The sequence below is a fragment of the Ascaphus truei genome, chromosome 13, assembly GCF_040206685.1.
Source record: "Ascaphus truei isolate aAscTru1 chromosome 13, aAscTru1.hap1, whole genome shotgun sequence".
NCBI lineage: Eukaryota > Metazoa > Chordata > Amphibia > Anura > Ascaphidae > Ascaphus > Ascaphus truei.
The window spans coordinates 47,315,472-47,337,293 of NC_134495.1; the positions used below are offsets into that span (position 1 = coordinate 47,315,472).

The 21,822-nt window shown below is 49.2% G+C and overlaps 3 gene segments (V, D, J or C); all 3 read right to left on the reverse strand.

Annotated features, from left to right (window-relative positions):
* The window catches only part of LOC142465297 (T cell receptor delta constant-like), a 76,619-nt gene extending 66,474 nt beyond the window's left edge, over nucleotides 1–10,145 (reverse strand). Inside the window, 1 exon segment of the C gene segment in view lies at nucleotides 9,973–10,145. Coding sequence covers nucleotides 9,973–10,018 — 46 coding nt within the window.
* Nucleotides 10,146–12,926: 2,781 nt separating this feature from the next.
* LOC142464649 (T cell receptor alpha variable 19-like) lies at nucleotides 12,927–13,334 on the reverse strand. The segment is given in 1 exon segment: nucleotides 12,927–13,334. A coding segment is annotated over 1 exon segment (408 nt).
* A 5,746-nt stretch (nucleotides 13,335–19,080) lies between these two features.
* On the reverse strand, nucleotides 19,081–19,535 carry LOC142464650 (T cell receptor alpha variable 9-2-like). The segment is given in 2 exon segments: nucleotides 19,081–19,397; nucleotides 19,487–19,535. Coding segments are annotated over 2 exon segments (366 nt in total).
* Between the last annotated feature and the right edge of the window lie 2,287 nt (nucleotides 19,536–21,822).

Consider the following 21,822-nt stretch of genomic DNA (forward strand, 5'->3'; position numbering starts at 1 on the left):
GGAGGTGAGGGGAGTAGGTGCTGTGCAGAGCAGATGGAGGTGTGGGGAGTAGGTGCTGTGCAGAGCAGATGGAGGTGTGGGGAGTAGGTGCTGTGCAGAGCAGATTGAGGTGTGGGGAGTAGGTGCTGTGCAGAGCAGATGGAGGTGTGGGGAGTAGGTGCTGTGCAGAGCAGATGGAGGTGTGGGGAGTAGGCGCTGTGCAGAACAGATGGAGGTGTGGGGAGTAGGTGCTGTGCAGAGCAGATGGAGGTGTGGGGAGTAGGTGCTGTGCAGAGCAGTTGGAGGTGTGGGAAGTAGGTGCTGTGCAGAGCAGATGGAGGTGTGGGGAGTAGGTGCTGTGCAGAGCAGATGGAGGTGTGGGGAGGAGGTGCTGTGCAGAGCAGATTGAGGTGTGGAAAGTAGGTGCTGTGCTGAGCCGATGGAGGTGTGGGGAGTAGGTGCTGTGCAGAGCAGATGAGGGTGTGGGGAGTAGGTGCTGTGCAGAACAGATGGAGGTGTGGGTAGTAGGTGCTGTGCAGAGCAGATGAGGGTGTGGGGAGTAGGTGCTGTGCAGAGCAGATTAGGTTGTGGGGAGTAGGTGCTGTGCAGAGCAGATGGGGGTGTGGGGAGTAGGTGCTGTGCAGAGCAGATGGAGGTGTGGGGAGTAGGTGCTGTGCAGAGCAGATGGAGGTGTGGAAAGTAGGTGCTGTGCCGAGCCGTTGGAGGTGTGGGGAGTAGGTGCTGTGCAGAGCAGATGGAGGTGTGGGGAGTAGGCGCTGTGCAGAGCAGATAGAGGTGTGGGGAGTAGGTGCTGTGCAGAGCAGATGGAGGTGTGGGGAGTAGGTTCTGTGCAGAGCAGATGAGGGTGTGGGGAGTAGGTGCTGTGCAGAACAGATGGAGGTGTGGGGACTGGGTGCTGTGGAGAACAGATTGGGGTGTGGGGAGTAGGTGCTGTGCAGAGCAGATGGGGGTGTGGGAAGTAGGTGCTGTGCAGAGCAGAAGGAGGTGTGGGGAGTAGGTGCTGTGCAGAACAGATTGGGGTGTGGGGAGTAGGTGCTGTGCAGAGCAGATGGAGGTGTGGGAAGTAGGTGCTGTGCAGAGCAGATGGAGGTGTGAGGAGTAGGTGCTGTGCAGAGCAGATTGAGGTGTGGGAAGTAGGTGCTGTGCAGAGCCGATGGAGGTGTGGGGAGTAGGTGCTGTGCAGAGCAGATGGAGGTGTGGGAAGTAGGGGCTGTGCAGAGCAGATGGAGGTGTGGGGAGAAGCTGCTGTGCAGAGCAGATGGAGGTGTGGAAAGTAGGTGCTGTGCCGAATCGTTGGAGGTGTGGGGAGTAGGTGCTGTGCAGAGCAGATGGAGGTGTGGGGAGTAGGCGCTGTGCAGAGCAGATGGAGGTGTGGGGAGTAGGTGCTGTGCAGAGCAGATGGAGGTGTGGGGAGTAGGTTCTGTGCAGAGCAGATGAGGGTGTGGGGAGTAGGTGCTGTGCAGAACAGATGGAGGTGTGGGGACTGGGTGCTGTGCAGAACAGATTGGGGTGTGGGGAGTAGGTGCTGTGCAGAGCAGATGGGGGTGTGGGAAGTAGGTGCTGTGCAGAGCAGAAGGAGGTGTGGGGAGTAGGTGCTGTGCAGAACAGATTGGGGTGTGGGGAGTAGGTGCTGTGCAGTGCAGTTGGAGGTGTGGGAAGTAGGTGCTGTGCAGAGCAGATGGAGGTGTGGGGAGTAGGTGCTGTGCAGAGCAGATTGAGGTGTGGGAAGTAGGTGCTGTGCAGAGCCGATGGAGGTGTGGGGAGTAGGTGCTGTGCAGAGCAGATGGAGGTGTGGGAAGTAGGGGATGTGCAGAGCAAATGGAGGTGTGGGGAGAAGCTGCTGTGCAGAGCAGATGGAGGTGTGGGGAGTAGGTGCTGTGCAGAGCAGATGAGGGTGTGGGGAGTAGGTGCAGTGCAGAGCAGATGGAGGTGTGAGGAGTAGGTGCTGTGCAGAGCAGACAGAGGTGTGGGGAGTAGGTGCTGTGCAGAGCAGATGGAGGTGTAGGGAGTAGGTGCTGTGCAGAGTAGATGGAGGTGTGGGAAGTAGGCGTTGTGCAGAGCAGATGAAGGTGTGGGGAGTAGGTGCTGTGAAGAGCAGATGGAGGTGTGGGGAGTAGGTGCTGTGCAGAGCAGATGGAGGTGAGGGGAGTAGGTGCCTTGCAGAACAGTTGGAGGTGTGGGGAGTATGTGCTGTGCAGAGCAGATGGAGGTGTGGGGAGTAGGTGCTGTGCAGAGTAGATGGAGGTGTGGGAAGTAGGCGTTGTGCAGAGCAGATGGAGGTGTGGGGAGTAGGTGCCTTGCAGAACAGCTGGAGGTGTGGGCAGTAGGTACTGTGCAGAGCAGATGGAGGTGTGGGAAGTAGGCGCTGTGCAGAGCAGATGGAGGTGTGGGAAGTAGGTGCTGTGCAGAGCAGATGGAGGTGTGGGGAGTAGGTTCTGTGCAGAGCAGATGGAGGTGTGGGGAGTAGGTGCTGTGCAGAGCAGATGGAGGTGAGGGGAGTAGGTGCTGTGCAGAGCAGATGGAGGTGTGGGGAGTAGGTGCTGTGCAGAGCAGATGGAGGTGAGGGAAGTAGGTGCTGTGCAGAGCAGATGGAGGTGTAGGGAGTAGGTGCGGTGCAGAGCAGATGGAGGTTTATGGAGTAGGTGCTGTGGAGAACAGATAGAGGGGTGGGGAGTAGGTGCTGTGCATTGCAGATGGAGGTGTGGGGAGTAGGTGCTGTGAAGAACAGATGAAGGTGTGGGGAGTAGGTGCTGTACAGAACAGATTGAGGTGTGGGGAGTTGATGCTGTGCGGAGCAGATGGAGGTGAGGGGAGTAGGTGCTTTGCAGAGCAGATGGAGTTGTGGGGAGTAGGTGCTGTGCAGAACAGATGGAGGTGAGGGGAGTAGGTGCTGTGCAGAGCAGATGGAGGTGTGGGAAGTAGGTGTTGTGCAGAGCAGATGGAGGTGTGGGAAGTAGGTGCTGTGCAGAGCAGATGGAGGTGTGGGGAGTAGGTGCTGTGCAGAGCAGATGGAGGTGTGGGAAGTAGGTGCTGTGCAGAGCAGATGGAGGTGTGGGGAGTAGGTGCTGTGCAGAGCAGATTAAGGTGTGGAAAGTAGGTGCTGTGCCGAGCCGATGGAGGTGTGGGGAGTAGGTGCTGTGCAGAGCAGATGGAGGTGTGGGTAGTAGATTCTGTGCAGAGCAGATGAGGGTGTGGGGAGCAGGTGCTGTGCAGAACAGATGGAGGTGTGGGGACTGGGTGCTGTGCAGAACAGATTGGGGTGTGGGGAGTAGGTGCTGTGCAGAGCAGATGGGGGTGTGGGAAGTAGGTGCTGTGCAGAGCAGAAGGAGGTGTGGGGAGTAGGTGCTGTGCAGAACAGATTGGGGTGTGGGGAGTAGGTGCTGTGCAGAGCAGATGGAGGTGTGGGAAGTAGGTGCTGTGCAGAGCAGATGGAGGTGTGGGGAGTAGGTGCTGTGCAGAGCAGATTGAGGTGTGGGAAGTAGGTGCTGTGCAGAGCAGATGGAGGTGTGGGAAGTAGGTGCTGTGCAGAGCCGATGGAGGTGTGGGGAGTAGGTGCTGTGCAGAGCAGATGGAGGTATGGGAAGTAGGGGCTGTGCAGAGCAGATGGAGGTGTGGGGAGAAGCTGCTGTGCAGAGCAGATGGAGGTGTGGGAAGTAGGTGCTGTGCAGAGCAGATGGAGGTGTGGGGAGTAGGTGCTGTGCAAAGCAGATGGAGGTGTGGGTAGTCTGTGCTGTGCAGAGCAGATGGAGGTGTGGGGAGTAGGTGCTGTGCAGAGCAGATGGATGTGTGGGGAGTAGGTGCTGTGCAGAGCAGATGGAGGTGAGGGGAGTAGGTGCCTTGCAGAACAGTTGGAGTTGTGGGGAGTATGTGCTGTGCAGAGCTGATGGAGGTGTGGGAAGTAGGCGCTGTGCAGAGCAGATGGAGGTGTGGGGAGTAGGTGCTGTGCAGAGCAGATGGAGGTGTGGGGAGTAGGTGCTGTGCAGAGCAGATGGGGGTGTGGGAAGTAGGGGCTGTGCAGAGCAGATGGAGGTGTGGGAAGTAGGCGCGGTGCAGAGCACATGGAGGTGTGGGGAGTAGGCGCTGTGCAGAGCAGATGGAGGTGTGGGGAGTAGGTGCTGTGCAAAGCAGATGGAGGTGTGGGTAGTATGTGCTGTGCAGAGCAGATGAGGGTGTGGGGAGTAGGTGCTGTGCAGAGCAGATGGAGGTGTGGGGAGTAGGTGCTGTGCAGAGCAGATGGAGGTGTGGGGAGTAGGTGCTGTGCAGAGCAGATTAAGGTGTGGAAAGTAGGTGCTGTGCCGAGCCGATGGAGGTGTGGGGAGTAGGTGCTGTGCAGAGCAGATGGAGGTGTGGGTAGTAGATTCTGTGCAGAGCAGATGAGGGTGTGGGGAGCAGGTGCTGTGCAGAACAGATGGAGGTGTGGGGACTGGGTGCTGTGCAGAACAGATTGGGGTGTGGGGAGTAGGTGCTGTGCAGAGCAGATGGGGGTGTGGGAAGTAGGTGCTGTGCAGAGCAGAAGGAGGTGTGGGGAGTAGGTGCTGTGCAGAACAGATTGGGGTGTGGGGAGTAGGTGCTGTGCAGAGCAGATGGAGGTGTGGGAAGTAGGTGCTGTGCAGAGCAGATGGAGGTGTGGGGAGTAGGTGCTGTGCAGAGCTGATTGAGGTGTGGGAAGTAGGTGCTGTGCAGAGCAGATGGAGGTGTGGGAAGTAGGTGCTGTGCAGAGCCGATGGAGGTGTGGGGAGTAGGTGCTGTGCAGAGCAGATGGAGGTATGGGAAGTAGGGGCTGTGCAGAGCAGATGGAGGTGTGGGGAGAAGCTGCTGTGCAGAGCAGATGGAGGTGTGGGAAGTAGGTGCTGTGCAGAGCAGATGGAGGTGTGGGGAGTAGGTGCTGTGCAAAGCAGATGGAGGTGTGGGTAGTCTGTGCTGTGCAGAGCAGATGGAGGTGTGGGGAGTAGGTGCTGTGCAGAGCAGATGGATGTGTGGGGAGTAGGTGCTGTGCAGAGCAGATGGAGGTGAGGGGAGTAGGTGCCTTGCAGAACAGTTGGAGTTGTGGGGAGTATGTGCTGTGCAGAGCTGATGGAGGTGTGGGAAGTAGGCGCTGTGCAGAGCAGATGGAGGTGTGGGGAGTAGGTGCTGTGCAGAGCAGATGGAGGTGTGGGGAGTAGGTGCTGTGCAGAGCAGATGGGGGTGTGGGAAGTAGGGGCTGTGCAGAGCAGATGGAGGTGTGGGAAGTAGGCGCGGTGCAGAGCACATGGAGGTGTGGGGAGTAGGCGCTGTGCAGAGCAGATGGAGGTGTGGGGAGTAGGTGCTGTGCAAAGCAGATGGAGGTGTGGGTAGTATGTGCTGTGCAGAGCAGATGAGGGTGTGGGGAGTAGGTGCTGTGCAGAGCAGATGGAGGTGTGGGGAGTAGGTGCTGTGCAGAGCAGATAGAGGTGTGGGGAGTAGGTGCTGTGCAAATCAGATGGAGGTGTGGGTAGTATGTGCTGTGCAGAGCAGATGAGGGTGTGTGGAGTAGGTGCTGTGCAGAACAGATGGAGGTGTGTGGAGTAGGTGCTGTGCAGAGCAGATGGAGGTGTGGGGAGTAGGTGCTGTGCAGAGCAGATGGAGGTGTGGGGAATAGGTGCTATGCAGGGCAGATGGAGGTGTGGGGAGTAGGCGCTGTGCAGAGCAGATGGAGGTGTGGGGAGTAGGCGTTGTGCAGAGCAGATGGAGGTGTGGGGAGTAGGTGCTGTGCAGAGCAGATGGAGGTGTGGGGAGTAGGCGCTTTGCAGAGCAGATGGAGGTGTGGGCAGTAGGCGCTGTGCAGAGCAGATGGAGGTGTGGGGAGTAGGTGCTGTGCAGAGCAGATGGAGGTGTGGGGAGTAGGCGCTGTGCAGAGCAGATGGAGGTGTGGGGAGTAGGTGCTGTTCAGAGCAGATGGAGGTGTGGTGAGTAGGTGCTGTGCAGATCAGATGGTGGTGTGGGGAGTGGGCGCTGTGCAGAACAGATGGAGGTGTGGGGAGTAGGTGCTGTGCAGAGCAGATGGAGGTGTGGGGAGTAGGTGCTGTGCAGAGCAGATGGAGGTGTGGGGAGTAGGCGCTGTGCAGAGCAGATGGAGGTGTGGGGAGTATGCGCTGTGCAGAGCAGATGGGTGTGTGGGGAGTAGGCGCTGTGCAGAGCAGATGGAGGTGTGGGGAGTAGGTGCTGTGCAGAGCAGATGGAGGTGTGGGGAGTAGGTGCTGTGCAGAGCAGATGGAGGTGTGGGGAGTAGGCGCTGTGCAGAGCAGATGGAGGTGTGGGGAGTATGCGCTGTGCAGAGCAGATGGGTGTGTGGGGATTAGGCGCTGTGCAGAGCAGATGGAGGTGTGGGGAGTAGGTGCTGTGCAGAGCAGATGGAGGTGTGGGGAGTATGCGCTGTGCAGAGCAGATGGGTGTGTGGGGAGTAGGCGCTGTGCAGAGCAGATGGAGGTGTGGGGAGTAGGCGCTGTGCAGAACAGATGGAGGTGTGGGGAGTATGCGCTGTGCAGAGCAGATGGGTGTGTGGGGAGTAGGCGCTGTGCAGAGCAGATGGAGGTGTGGGGAGTAGGTGCTGTGCAGAGCAGATGGAGGTGTGGGGAGTAGGCGCTGTGCAGAACAGATGGAGGTGTGGGGAGTAGGTGCTGTGCAGAGCAGATGGAGGTGTGGGGAGTAGGTGCTGTGAAGATCAGCTTGAGGTGTGGGGAGTATGTGCTGTGCAGAACAGATGGAGGTGTGGGGAATAGGTGCTGTGCAGAGCAGATGGAGGTGTGGGGAGTAGGTGCTTTGCAGAGCAGATGGAGGTGTGGGGAGTAGGTGCTGTGCAGAGCAGATGGCGGTGTGGGGAGTAGGTGCTGTGCAGAGCAGATGGAGGTGTGGGGAGTAGGTGCTGTGCAGAGCAGATGGAGGTGTGGGGAGTAGGTGCTGTGCAGAGCAGATGGAGGTGTGGGGAGTAGGTGCTGTGCAGAACAGATGGAGGTGTGGGGAGTAGGTGCTGTGAAGATCAGCTGGAGGTGTGGGGAGTAGGTGCTGTGAAGAACAGCTGGAGGTGTGGGGAGTATGTGCTGTGAAGATCAGATGGATGTGTGGGGAGTAGGTGCTTTGCAGAGCAGATGGAGGTGTGGGGAGTAGGTGCTGTGAAGATCAGATGGAGGTGTGGGGAGTAGGTGCTTTGCAGAGCAGATGGAGGTGTGGGGAGTAGGTGCTGTGCAGAGCAGATGGAGGTGTGGGGAGTAGGTGCTTTTGCAGAGCAGATGGAGGTGTGGGGAGTAGGTGCTGTGCAGAGCAGATTGAGGTGTGGGGAGTAGGTGCTGTGCAGAGCAGATGGAGGTGTGGGGAGTAGGTGCTGTGAAGATCAGCTGGAGGTGAGCAGTTGGAGGTGCAGGAAGGAAGCCAGCAGGTTCTTGCATTGAACACAGCAGTTGTTGAGCAAGGTGCTTCCCCAGCAGCACAATAATACACCCCACTGTCTGTCACTTCTGCTCTTCTTATCTGAAGAGTGCACAGGTTCTTGGAGGTGTAGATGTTGCCCACAACAGTAGCTTCAAATCCAGGGCCGCACAGTTCTCCTTCTCGGTAAATCCAAAGCACCTGTCCCCCAGTCTCCTTCTTGTACCAATACATCCAGTAATCCTCCATTCTCCCCCCGGAGACGCTGCACTGGAAAGTTACCTGCTCTCCAGCCTTGGCTGTCCTACTGTCACCAGCCTGTGTCAGCTTGAACTCGGAATCCACACCTGGGATCAAAGCAAAGAGGAAACAGAGGCCCCTGACTGCGCAAAGACGCATCGTGCGGAGGTTTGGAGCAACTCAGCGCAAACACATTAGAGGCACCGAATATCTGTGGATTAAACCTGCCCTGTCTGGATTCACCTATGGCTCAGAAAGGTCAAGTTATGTAAACATGGTGAGACCTGGAAGTTCTGTACAATATTAAAGTCATTAACTGAATTCATTAATGTAAGTTAAATAGAAGCAATTTGATGCAGGAAACACCCAAGTCTTCCTCCCAAAGAGGGTCTAATGAGCGCGACTGCCTTTTAATTAGAGATTTTGAATGAGTGACAGTGTGTTCCAGTAGGAGAGACTTGTAATACAGACAGATGTATACAGTATGCGGCAGCACAAGTATCAGTATATCATCACCACCTACTGACGCTAATCCCCCTACAAAGAACTGAACAGGACACATGAATAGAAGGGACACCTGAGATTTGCTGCTCTGTCTTTCTGCTCAAACAACTTTTCACAGGTTTCCAACTCATAGGGAAATAAAGGTCAGTTTCCAATAATCTGTGTTAAGTGATTTTATGCTAAGGTTTATATCCGAGGTGAATTCGGACTGAGCAGCTACAGAAACCTCAGTCACTGGAGGGTGCAGATAACCTTGTGGGAGTGAAGTTCAGTAATTGCAGTGATCTTTGTAAGTTACATTTCAGATGAGTCAAAAAGAGAAACTGTTTCCACTCACAGTCAAACTTCAGGTTACTTTATAATAAATATGTTTACGTGGAATATGCTTCTTAGGGTGAGGTTAAGGTAGTGTGCTACTGAGGGTGAGGTTAAGGTAGTGTGCTACTGAGGGTGAGGTTAAGGTAGTGTGCTACTGAGGGTGAGGTTAAGGTAGTGTGCTACTGAGGGTGAGGTTAAGGTCGTGTGCTACTGAGGGTGAGGTTATGGTAGTGTGCTACTAAGGGTGAGGTTAAGGTAGTGTGCTACTGAGGGTGAAGTTATGGTAGTGTGCTACTGAGGGTGAAGTTATGGTAGTGTGCTACTGAGGGTGAGGTTATGGTAGTGTGCTACTGAGGGTGAGGTTAAGGTCAATTCCGTAACTAATTCCCCTCTAAATGTATAAGTGATGGGACGTTTAGATAACACAAGTGATTCCGGGCATAGTTATTCTTCACTAGGGTATCTGGCCATGTTTTAATCTGTCAGCGAACACTAGCAGTTCAAATCAGATCCATATGTGGGAAAGTAAACCCAGTAAATGTTTGCATCTACAGTATATAGGGTTGGGTGCACTAATATGAGTCTGGATTAAATTATATTTACCTATTAAGTACCTGAGTATTTGGATTATACACATTATACTGAATTATATCGCCCAGTTTTTGAGGCACTGCTTTAAGTACTAAAGTTATGCAGTAAAAATGCTCCATGATACAGGGTATGTTTACATGGATATTGCCTTTAAGCCTCGCTTCTTTTAGCAGAATATCCCATTTTGTCAATGTAATAAGTATACTTATTTTAAAACCCTTGCATGGTGTTCACAGTATTTATTAAATGACTGCTTCCCAACATTGAATATAACAGATCCATATGTCACACACTTATTTGCCTGTCCGTGTGACTGGCTGTCTCTTTGCATGTTCTGATACTGCACTCTTGTGTTACCTGGGTTTTTGTGCACCTGTGTACGACCTTTCTAGCATTGTGTCTCTGAGGACACAGTAATATAAAGCAGAATCTTCCAGCTCCGATTTCGATATGGTCAATGGGAATGACCTCTGAGCTCTGCTGACCGCAGCTGAGAACCTGCCTCTAAATCCTGGTCCTAGGTGTTCAGACTTGGACTGGTCATGGAGTATGAAGTGAATGGCTTTGCTGGTGTCTTGAAGATACCACATGAGTGTAGGGTACCCTGTGCTGTAGGTGCAGTGTAGAGTCACCGACTCTCCTTCCTTCACCGCGATATCAGCTGTAGGCTGGGTCACGGTTTGTCCTTCAGTGAAAACTTCATAGATTGCGAAAAAATTCAATCATTTCACCCCAGAAGATTTTCATTATTTGCTAAATGCACCTGCCAAGAAAACACACACACACACACACACACACACACACACACACACACACACACACACACACACACACACACACACACACACACACACACACACACACACACACACACACACACACACACACACACACACATATATATTACACACACACACACACACACAGGAAAATACTTACTCCATAAGCGGATCATGATAACAATTAATATGGGAATCTCCTTCATGTTAATGGAGCTTCTCAGTGTAGATGGTAGAAAGTCTGTGTACAAATGGGTGAGGACAAAATATATAAAGGGAATGGGCACAAAATGAGCCGGATCTCTCACTCATCAAAGTGCTGTGATGAGATAAAGGCAAACATTTCAAGGGCACTACAGAGGGGGAGGGAGAGAGAGGCTTTTATAGACACACGGAAGCCCCATATTATATGTATGCTTTTGGAGTTTTTATATTACATGATGCTGTATATGTCCCATTTTCTACCTTACTTGTACAGAACATGTTTAATGCAAGGAATGCTGGGAAAGGGCTTGTCATGTAACAGTAAACATAGGGAGAAAGCAATTCCTGCCCCATTAGCGTATGAGCAGGCCTTCCAGAGGATGAGTAACCATTGTATAGAATTTGCCTCTGCTTCATTTCCCTCACAATCAGGGTAACTATTTCCACATATTATTTCTTTTTCATGAGTTAGGTAATAAAGGGAGTCTTACCGAGCCAAGCAGCGAGGTACTACAGGCTAAGCGGGGTAATACGTGGAGCAATACTGAGGATACAGGGAGAATTTACTGAGGATACAGGGAGATGTTTCTCAGGATACAGGGAGAATTTACTGAGGATACAGGGAGATGTTTCTCAGGATACAGGGAGATGTTTCTCAGGATACAGGGAGAATTTACTGAGGATACAGGAAGATGTTTCTCAGGATACAGGGAGAGGTTTCTCAGGATACAGGGAGATGTTTCTCAGGATACAGGGAGATGTTTCTCAGGATACAGGGAGATGTTTCTCAGGATACAGGGAGATTTTACTGAGGATACAGGGAGAGGTTTCTCAGGATACAGGGAGATGTTTCTCAGGATACAGGGAGATGTTTCTCAGGATAAAGGGAGATGTTTCTCAGGAGACAGAGATGTTTCTAAGGATACAGGGAGATTTTACTGAGGATACAGGGAGATGTTTCTCAGGTTACAGGGAGATTTTTCTGAGGATACAGGGAGATGTTTCTCAGGATACAGGGAGATGTTTCTCAGGATACAGGGAGATGTTTCTCATGATACAGGGAGATTTTACTGAGGATACAGGGAGAGGTTTCTCAGGATACAGGGAGATGTTTCTCAGGATACAGGGAGATGTTTCTCAGGATAAAGGGAGATGTTTCTCAGGAGACGGAGATGTTTCTAAGGATACAGGGAGATTTTACTGAGGATACAGGGAGATGTTTCTCAGGATACAGGGAGATGTTTCTCAGGATACAGGGAGATGTTTCTCATGATACAGGGAGATTTTACTGAGGATACATGGAGATGTCTCTCAGGATACAGGTTTCTCAGGATACAGGGAGATGTTTCTCAGGATACAGGGAGATGTTTCTCAGGATACAGGGAGATGTTTCTCAGGATACAGGGAGATGTTTCTCAGGATACAGGGAGATGTTTCTGAGCATACAGGTAGATTTTACTGAGGATACAGGGAGATGTTTCTCAGGATACAGGGAGATGTTTCTCAGGATACAGGGAGATGTTTCTCAGGATACAGGGGACGTTTCTCAGGATACAGGGAGATGTTTCTCAGGATACAGGGAGATGTTTCCCATGATACAGGGAGATTTTACTGAGGATACAGGGAGATGTTTCTGCATTTATTCCACCCAAGGACAGAGTGCAGTTGGTTAGTTTGATGAAGGGTACATGTCTGTCCCCAGTCTGCTACTTTATATGCTTTTGCATATTGATCTGCATTTTTTTACCTTGTCTCTAGTGAAACCTTTAACTTTAAAACACAAGGACATCAATGTGGAAAACATATTTGCTTAACATAGTGTCTGATGCTTTTTTCTAACATAACGGTTATTGATTTGTTTCCATAGTCATTTCCGTAACTAATTCCCCTCTAAATGTATAAGTGATGGGACGTTTACAATATGGCAGACCCATGGATAGAGATAGCCACCCTGATTTTGTGTAAGGTGGTGGAGAGGGTGGATAATTTAAGTGCTTATCAAATGGTAAAAGCATTTGTTTTTTTGCGACAGGGACTGGATATTTTCATGATCTACACATTATATGTGAGTTGTGTCCATCTTTGAAAATATTATACGCCGGTTTAATGAGGCTCCACAAGGGGTCCGCTGCTCATTCACCTGGATAATATGTTCACGTTTAGCTCAGGTACAGTAGTTTGTAACCCTTTCACTGACAGATACACCTTTAACACATTTTAATGTTTTGGTTTCCTCTTGCAACCAATGAGTTCATTGACCAAAATGTATTATATAATGGTCTAAGACTTTTCCCAACTATGTTTGTGTTCCCCACTTTATATAACTATGTACATTCTGAAATAACTACAATGTCTAAAACAATGCTTTATCACACACGGATTACTACTTGGGGTTTTCTACATGTTCACAGTAAACCCTTAGGGTCTTGAGTCACGCTTGACTTCCAATTTTGTTGCACTATACTGTACAGTATTTGTCATTGTGGATATTTTCCTCAACCAGTTTATCTTTATCACGCTACTCATTGTATAGACTTTATGGATTGAGTGCAGTTTTAGGGAGTATCCTTTTTTTGTGTGTTCTGTATAGGTTTCTCACTCTTCCTTTTTGCGCCCTTCCAATATCTATCAGGAGTTTCGCTTGTGTCGCCTCTCCCAACTGAATCTAAAGTTACCATTTCTATAACATCATCCATAACTGTTGAATTAAACAACACATTCCAGGGTACGAACCTTTATTACAAATCTATTTAAATATATTTACACATATATTTACACTTTCAACTTTGATTTAAAACCAAAGTTATATTAGAAATACCGAGTGGGGGAATGTATATTACAATGTCTGGTTGGTTTATTTAGATTCAGTATATAATAATCTGCCCTTTTGGGCTCCTTGGCGCTTTGGGTTTATATGAGTTCCCATATATCATACTGTACCTGTGTCTCTGGCGCTGAATTATTGCACTTCCGAGAGCCTGCACAGCAGGTAGTGTGCTCCAGGGCACAGTAATAAGTAGCGGAATCCGACCATTTGCTCCTTGTGATGGTCAGTGGGAAGGTTTTATATTGGGCATCATGATGGGCAGAGAACCGCTCTCTAAACTCTTCATCCAGATCCTTTCTCTTGGACTCATCGTGAAGAAGAAACCTCAGAACCCCGCTGGGCTTCTGCATATACCAGATTAGCACGTACTTGGTGACTGTATTTCTGCAATCCAGGGTTATGTCCGTTCCTTCACCCAGTATCTTTTCTGAGTCTGTTTGGGTCACTTCATCTGCTAAAACAATAGCTGCAAATTGAAGAGTTTTTAGCATTAGTTATTCATGTTACTCTACAGACCAAGAACACTTCGGCATCAGGAACTACTTATTTATAGCAATAAGCAGCTGATAGATATAGATATAGATATATCTCACAATTATTAAGGTTATGGTGGGTAAAAAAAGTGACAAAAACCCTCCACAGTAAAGCATAAAGCAACTGTAAATATTCCTGTATATTCATTTGCATGTCTTAGACAGGTCTGCAACCCTGTCTTTCCCCATTGTCACCCAGCATACAGCGCTTCCACTGCAGCAAGGGATTCTGGGAAATGACATGCAAATGAGCACACAGTGCCACCTTTTGTCTCAAGCTAGTATTACACAAGCAAATCCTCAAGCCAATGCATACTGTTTTAAACACAGCTTTTAGACAGAGGCTGGGATGAGATGCAAAGTCAGTATACCCACTCACAGACATGTTTCAACCTTGATGGGTATCATCAGTGTGAGGTTGGTTGCTGGCTATGCTGGTATGAGACTAGACTAGTTATTCACCACAATTATTAAGGTTATGGTGGGTAAAAAAAAGGGTGGGTTTTAACCAACCATAACCTTATTAATTGTGGGGAATACCTAGTCTAGTCTCATACCAGCAACCAACCTCACACTGATGATACCCATCAAGGTTGAAACATTTATGTGAGTGGGTATACTGACTTTGCATCTCATCCCAGCCTCTGTCTAAAAGCTGTGTTTAAAACAGCATGCACTGGCTTGAGGATTTGCTTGTGTAATATGAGCTTGAGACAAAAGGTGGCACTATGTGCTCATTTGCATGTCATTTCCCAGAATCCCTTGCTGCAGTGGAAACGCTGTGTGCTGGGCGATAATGGGGAAAGACAGGGTTGCAGACCTGTCTAAGACAAGCAAATGAAGATACAGTAATATTTACAGTTGCTCTCTCTCTCTCTCTATATGAACATACAGTAATATTTACAGTTGGTTTATATATATATATATATATATATATATATATATATATATATATACAGTGCTCGACAAACCCGGTCGCCAACTCGCCAGCTGCGATCGGATATTGGCTCGTGGCCAGTAACATTTCCCCTGCTCTGCAAAAAAAAAATCCCGTTCGAAAAAAAAAAAATTTGAAAAAAAAAAATTTGAAAAAAAAAAATTGTAGCTGATTGGCTGTGACGCGGGATGGAGCTGCCAGGACTTCAAACCGCCCTTTCTGCATGGGTAAGTAATGGGGGGGGGGGGGGGTTGAGTGCGTGCGTTTCTGCTGCTGCTGCTGCTGCTGCTGCTCCTCCTCCTCCTCCCCCTCCCCCCCCCTCCTGTATAATTGTGTCAGCTCCTATAATTTACAATTTACTGATCCAGTCATGGAGGAGTTTGGACAGATGCTTCAGGTGGGGGGAATTTAATGCACTTTATTTAAATATTTATATACTGTATACACTGATACATCCTTCCCCCCCCTCCGGTGTTCCCGCTGCCCGCGCGGGTCACATGCTGTAGTGGCCGGGGTGTTTCTTCCCCCCCCTCCTCCGGTGTTCCCTTCCCCCCCCCCCCCTCCGGTGATCCCGCTGCCCGCGCGGGTCACATGTTGTAGTGGCCGGGGTGTTTCTTTCCCCCATACCCCCTCCGGTGATCCCGCTGCCCGCGCGGGTCACATGTTGTAGTGGCCGGGGTGTTTCTTTCCCCCATACCCCCTCCGGTGTTCCCGCTGCCCGCGCGGGTCACATGCTGTAGTGGCCGGGGTGTTTCTTTCCCCCCCCCCCTCCGGTGATCCCGCTGCCCGCGCGGGTCACATGCTGTAGTGGCCGGGTTGTTTCTTCCCCCCCCCCTCTCCTGTGTTCCCGCTGCCCGCGCGGGTCTGAAGATATTGCAGTTGCCGGTGATTCTCTCCCCTCTGTGCTCCCGCTGGTCGCGCGGGGCGGGAGGAAGTAGCGGGGTGTTTCTCCCCCCCCCCCTCTCTCTCCCCTCCGGCACACGTCCCTTCCCGTGTGTGTGTATGGGTATGAGAGAGAGATATTGTGTGTGTGTGTGTGTGTGTATATGGGGATGAGAGAGAGATTGAGAGTGTGTGTGTGTGTATGGGAGAGAGAGATTGAGTGTGTGTGTGTGTGTGTGTGTGTGTGTGTGTGTGTGTGTATGGGAGAGATTGAGTGTTTGTGTGTGGGAGAGAGAGAATGTGTGTGTGCAGGACACCAGAGGTAACCCCCCAGTCAGTCACCCCCCCTCCACCAGTCAGTCACCATACCCCCCACCCAGTCAGTCACCCCACCCAGTCACCCAGTCAGTCACCCCACCCCCCACACAGTCACCCCACCCCCCACCCAGTCAGTCAAAAGTCCCCCAGTCAGTCATAGTGTCAGTCATAAGTCAATCATCCCACATAGTCAGTCACCCCACCCCCCCACCCCATCACCCAGTCAGTCAAAAGTCACCCAGTCAGTCAGTTACCCCCCGTCTCTCCCCCCTTCTCTGTCTCTCGCCCCGTCTCTGTCTCTCCCCCCTCTCTGTCTCTCCCCCCCTCTCCGTCTCTCCCCCCTTCTCCGTCTCTCCCCCCCTCTCCGTCTGTCTCTCCCCTCTCCGTCCGTCTCTCCCCTCTCTGTCCGTCTCTCCCCTCTCCGTCCGTCTCTCCCCTCTCCGTCTCTCCCCTCTCCGTCTCTCCCCTCTCCGTCTCTCCCCTCTCTGTCTCTCTCCCCTCTCTGTCTCTCTCCCCTCTCTGTCTCTCTGTCTCTCTGTCTCTGTCTCACACTCTCTCTGTCTCTCCCACTCTCTCTCTGTCTCTCCCACTCTCTCTCTGTCTCTCCCACTCTCTCTCTGTCTCTCCCACTCTCTCTCTGTCTTTCCCATTCTCTCTCTGTCTCTCCCACTCTTTCTCTGTCTCTCCCACTCTCTCTCTGTCTCTCCCACTCTCTCTTCCACTCTCTCACTCTTCCACTCTCTCTTCCTCTCTCTCTCTCTCCCGCTCTCTCTCTCTCCCGCTCTCTCTCTCTCCCGCTCTCTCTCTCCCGCTCTCTCTCTCTCCCGCTCTCTCTCTCTCCCGCTCTCTCTCTCTCCCGCTCTCGCTCTCTCCCGCTCTCGCTCTCTCCCGCTCTCTCTCTCCCGCTCTCTCTCTCCCCCACACACTCTTGCTCTCTCCCCCACACACTCTCGCTCTCTCCCCCATACACTCTCGCTCTCTCCCCCACACACTCTCGCTCTCTCCCCCACACACTCTCGCTCTCTCCCCCACACACTCTCACACTCTGGATCTGGATATCTTAACTGCCCTATACTACACTGAAATAACCTATACTGCTTACTTCCAGATCTGACTCAAGCTTCACACGGAAGACATCGAACCCCCCCTAACCCAGAAGACAGGTAGGGAACACCTCCCCTCCAATGTATAACATTGCGGGAATGAGGGTACCTGGACTTTGAGGGTCTGCGGATCAGGTAAGATCCCAGACGGGATTGCTGCTTTAAATATTGTGAAGCGGGGGCATCCAGACACTAGTTAAGGGGTGCAGGAAACTAGTCATTCACATCTGGCTTTTTTTTTCTAGATTCGACATTTATACACACACACACACACACACCAAGGACTAATTGTAGTATAATGTAATACAATAAATAAACTAATATCAAAAACGAATGTTCTTACTAGGAATTTATTCAATTTATTTAATTTATGGCTTTTTTTAAAATGCGTGGCTGGGGGCGGGACTAGAGGCGGGGTTGGGGGCGGGACTAGGGGCGGGACTAGGTGGCGAGTAGATTTTTTGGTTCGGCGAGTAGATTTTTGGGTGATTTGTCAAGCACTGTATATATATATATATATATATATATTATACATATATTTATATCTAAAATAATAAATGCATACTTGCAGGGATGATTGTTGAAATAAAGTGTACTAAAACTGTTTGCATTTTTATTGCTAAGAGAACACTATCACAGCCGCTGAAATCTTGAAGTCTGCATCTCCTTCCAACAGGTGTTGATTGAGTCAATGCGCTGAGGTTTTTGTTTCTTTCTTCAAATTGCTCCTTTAAAAAAAAAAATATATATATATTTTCATATCCACGCCCAAAATCGCTGCATCTGCTGAGGAACCTGAATGAGATGTAGATGGGTTATTGGGTGTGTGTCTTATCTGGGTCACTGACATACAGTATATCTGCACGATGTCTGGCACATCTCATTTACTATGTATTTGGAATTGTACTCACAGCAAAGGCTTGGGAAGGGGCGAAGCCGGAGAGCACATGATTTCTGAAACTCTGCTATGGAGAGTAATTAGATTCCATTGTCTAGTCCAGCCCCCATGGGCAAAATCAGTCCCATCAGGAAAGGGTTAACCAAATATTATTTAGAATTTACATTGGTAAAATAAACAATGTGGTTGCAGTAATATTGAGTAACAGTACTGTACTCAAATTTGCTAATTACATTTAAGGCAAAATGTGATCATTTTTTAAACTTTCCAAATGCTCGAGATTCCTCAATAATGCATCACAGATATAGGAGTTTCCTTTGTATGTGTTGGGAAATAAATGGGATTCCTATGATTCTCTTTTTAGTGCAATGAATGTGTACAGAGACACTAAGTACCCAGTCTCTGGTGTACAGATCAGCAAGCTTATTGTGTATCTCTCTCATGTATCAATGCTGACACCTAGTGGTTATTTAAAAAAACAGTCACTATTTTATATTTTGACTTCGTGATGAGGAAATACTGATTTTCCAAATATAATGAATATTACATGCGGTAAAAGAAGAAGCAGTAGGCAATGTGACATTATCTGTAGTGTGTAAAACATCAAACTGAGAGAGGGTCTGAAAACAATGTTAATTTCACTTGTAATTACAAAGGAGCAGTTAGCAGTGCCCTCATAAATAACCTCACTATTTGTGTTCGCCTGTCTCTTACTTCACAAAAATACTGTCTGAACTATTCGGTGCTGGGAGACAAACATGAAATATCCTATGTTTTAAATAAATCCGTTTTGTAGTATTAGATAATACTTACTGCATTTAATAAACAAATGAATAAACAATGTAAATGTGAAGCGGTTTTAATGTACTGAGCATCCTTTGGTTGCTATAGCAGGTTTAGCTCACCTCTGGAGCAGAGCAAGGTCTTTGCAGCACTTTTCTGTTTGTGATAATTTGTTCCCAATGTTCCCAGTAGGAGATTGTGCCTGAGCTATAAACTGTAGCAATAGACAATGTTACATTAGCAATGTAAAGATACATTGTAGCTGCTGAGTTACACTGACTGAAGGATGGATTGAAACGGAAGTCAGCAATTACTTAAACCGAGGGAAGAAGAATTTTGCAGATTAATCATGGGAGAAAGAATCAGCAGGTAATAAATGCTGCATATATTAAAATATATATGCATATATATGTTTTAAAGTGCCACAAGTAATCCTGCTTTAATGTGCTATAACCAGTCTGATGGATCTGGAGTTTGGATGGCGGAAAACTAATAAGTGAATTATTCATCTCTCTACCCTGAATCCCTGCTGACACATTGCTACCTCCCCCATTATGGAGAAGGTCTCCCTGGTCTCCCAATCACTTGGATTTACTTTGCGCTTTGTTCACATTCTCTGCGAGTTGAGGACTGATATGGACTAGCCTTTGTAGTGCAGCTTCAGATCATAATCACTGGTGAGGGAGTGTTGAGCTAATACAAGGATATGACAAAGTGCTCAGATAACCCCCCACATCCTGCCACCGTGGGGAATGTTTTTGTACAGCCCTGCAATGGATTTTATCATTGTGGGAAATCAGTAACTGCACAAAAATACACAGCAGCGTCTCCCAGCTCCAGGCTGGAAATGGTCAATTTGGTACTTGATGAATCTGTTTTTGCATTGAATCTACCAGTGAAATTGGCCTTGTTACTATTACAGGCTACAGAGGACCCAGCGTCCTTCAGAATATACTGCAAGGCGCTGCTAGGGTACTGTCTGTACCAGAACAGGCAGGGGTAGGAGCCGCTGCTTTTGTAGGTACAAGTGAGGGTCTTTTCTTCCTTTTCTCTGCCTGTCTCTGACCGAGGCTGATCAACTGAATCCCCCCACACCGATCCTAGGAGCCAGAAATACAATATTAAAATTACTTTATATAAATCCAGTCTCATATATACATATAATAGTGACATAAACTGGTTTACCTACCAGCAGCTACATATACCATCACTATTGATGTGAAGCTGCATTGCCACATCGTGGATCTTTATAGATCAGATATTTCACCAGCTTTTGTTCATAGTAAAAATTAAGCAAATATTGTAGTGCATAAAATATATATAAATGTATGAGTTAGCCTATCAGAAGTGAGCGGCTTCTAAATGCCTCCCCCCTTTGTCTCTTGAATGGGTGCCAGGGAATAAAACGCGTTTCCTCTTATAACTGCACATGAAGCTTGGCTATTACAGTTCAATGCTGTGGTGGCTAAACTGTGTGTGTGTGTGTGTGTGTGTGTGTGTGTGTGTGTGTGTGTGTGTGTGTGTGTGTGTGTGTGTGTGTGTATCCTTAAAGTGTGAATGATGCAAAACGGAGGTAATTATTGCAGCAGTATAGATTATTGGAAACTCAGACCACCGCTTTCAGAAAGTTACTTTATTCAGCAGAGAAATAATTATAACTTAAGAGCAAAACCGACAACAATTTCCAGGAGTATGCCCCTTTATTGGCTATATGTAGCTCCCTTAAAACGCATATAGATGGAGCCTGTGCTTGGCGCTGGGAGGGTTAACATGTCATGTATATCACAGGAGATGTTATTTGAATTCTTATTATGACACTGTAGACATTTGTAGAGTTAGTCATTAGACGGTGACCTTTCTGAGCCAAGAAATCCCCTTCCCATGTGTTTTATGCCCTTATCCCTGGCGGTATAATATAAAAACTGTATAATAACAACCCGTGCTATGGGTAAAGGGACAACAAGAGGTGTGATGTGTTGTGTAACTAAATGTTATCCCTCCAGTGTGTGGATACATTGATTCCCTCCTCTGTCTGTTCCAACTCCGATAGACAAACTGTTCACATCACATTCACCGTTTGTATTAACCAACAGCGACATCCAGTGGCCAAGACTGTAACATTCCGATTCCTTCTCAGTCTCCTCTCAAAACTCTACTCAATTTACAATATAACAGCAAATTCTGCTGGCTGAGATACGTTTGTATAAGGCGATAGAATAGTTATGTACTCTATATATGCTGTTGCTGTGCCCCACCTTAACAAGTCAGGTTAGTAGTTTTATGTTGAGTGCTGTATCCTGCATACAGTATATTGAGGGGTTTATGCAAAGTGCTGTATCCTGTATACAGTATATTGAGGGGTTTATGTAAAGTGCTGTATCCTGCATACAGTATATTGAGGGGTTTATGCAAAGTGCTGTATCCTGTATACAGTATATTGAGGGGTTTATGTAAAGTGCTGTATCCTGCATACAGTGTATTGAGGGGTTTATGCAAAGTGCTGTAACCTGTATACCGTATATTGAAGGGTTTATGTAAAGTGCTGTAACCTATATACCGTATATTGAGGGGTTTATGTAACGTGGTGTATCCTTCATACAGTATACTGAGGGGTTTATCTAAAGTGCTGTATCCTGCATACAGTATACTGAGGGGTTTATCTAAAGTGCTGTATCCTGCATACAGTATATTGAGGGGTTTATGTAAAGTGCTGAATCCTGCATACAGTATATTGAGGGGTTTATGCAAAGTGCTGTATCCTGCATACAGTATACTGAGGGGTTTATCTAAAGTGCTGTATCCTGCATACAGTATACTGAGGGGTTTATCTAAAGTGCTGTATCCTGCATACAGTATATTGAGGGGTTTATGTAAAGTGCTGTAACCTGCATAACTTGTAACCTGCATTGAGGGGTTTATCTATATTGAGGGGTTTATGTAAAGTGGTGTATCCTGCAGCTGTCACTGTGCGCATCTCTTACAGCGCAGTAATATAAGGCAGAGACCTCTCTCTCAACATTCATTATGGTTAAATTAGAAGAAGATTCTGTTGCTGTGGCTGTAACTCTGGCACTGACATAGCGCTCTCTTGTACTCTCCCAGGCCCCACCTCTCCCAGGCCCCTCCTCTCCCAGGCCCCTCCTCTCCCAGGCCCCTCCTCTCGCAGGCCCCACCTCTCCCAGGCCCCTCCTCTCGCAGGCCCCTCCTCTCGCAGGCCCCACCTCTCCCAGGCCCCACCTCTCTCAGGCCCCTCCTCTCGCAGGCTCCACCTCTCCCAGGCCCCACCTCTCCCAGGCCCCTCCTCTCCCAGGCCCCTCCTCTCGCAGGCCCCTCCTCTCGCAGGCCCCACCTCTCCCAGGCCCCTCCTCTCCCAGGCCCCTCCTCTCCCAGGCCCCTCCTCTCCCAGGCCCCACCTCTCCCAGGCCCCTCCTCTCCCAGGCCCCACCTCTCCCAGGCCCCTCCTCTCCCAGGCCCCTCCTCTCCCAGGCCCCTCCTCTCCCAGGCCCCACCTCTCCCAGGCCCCTC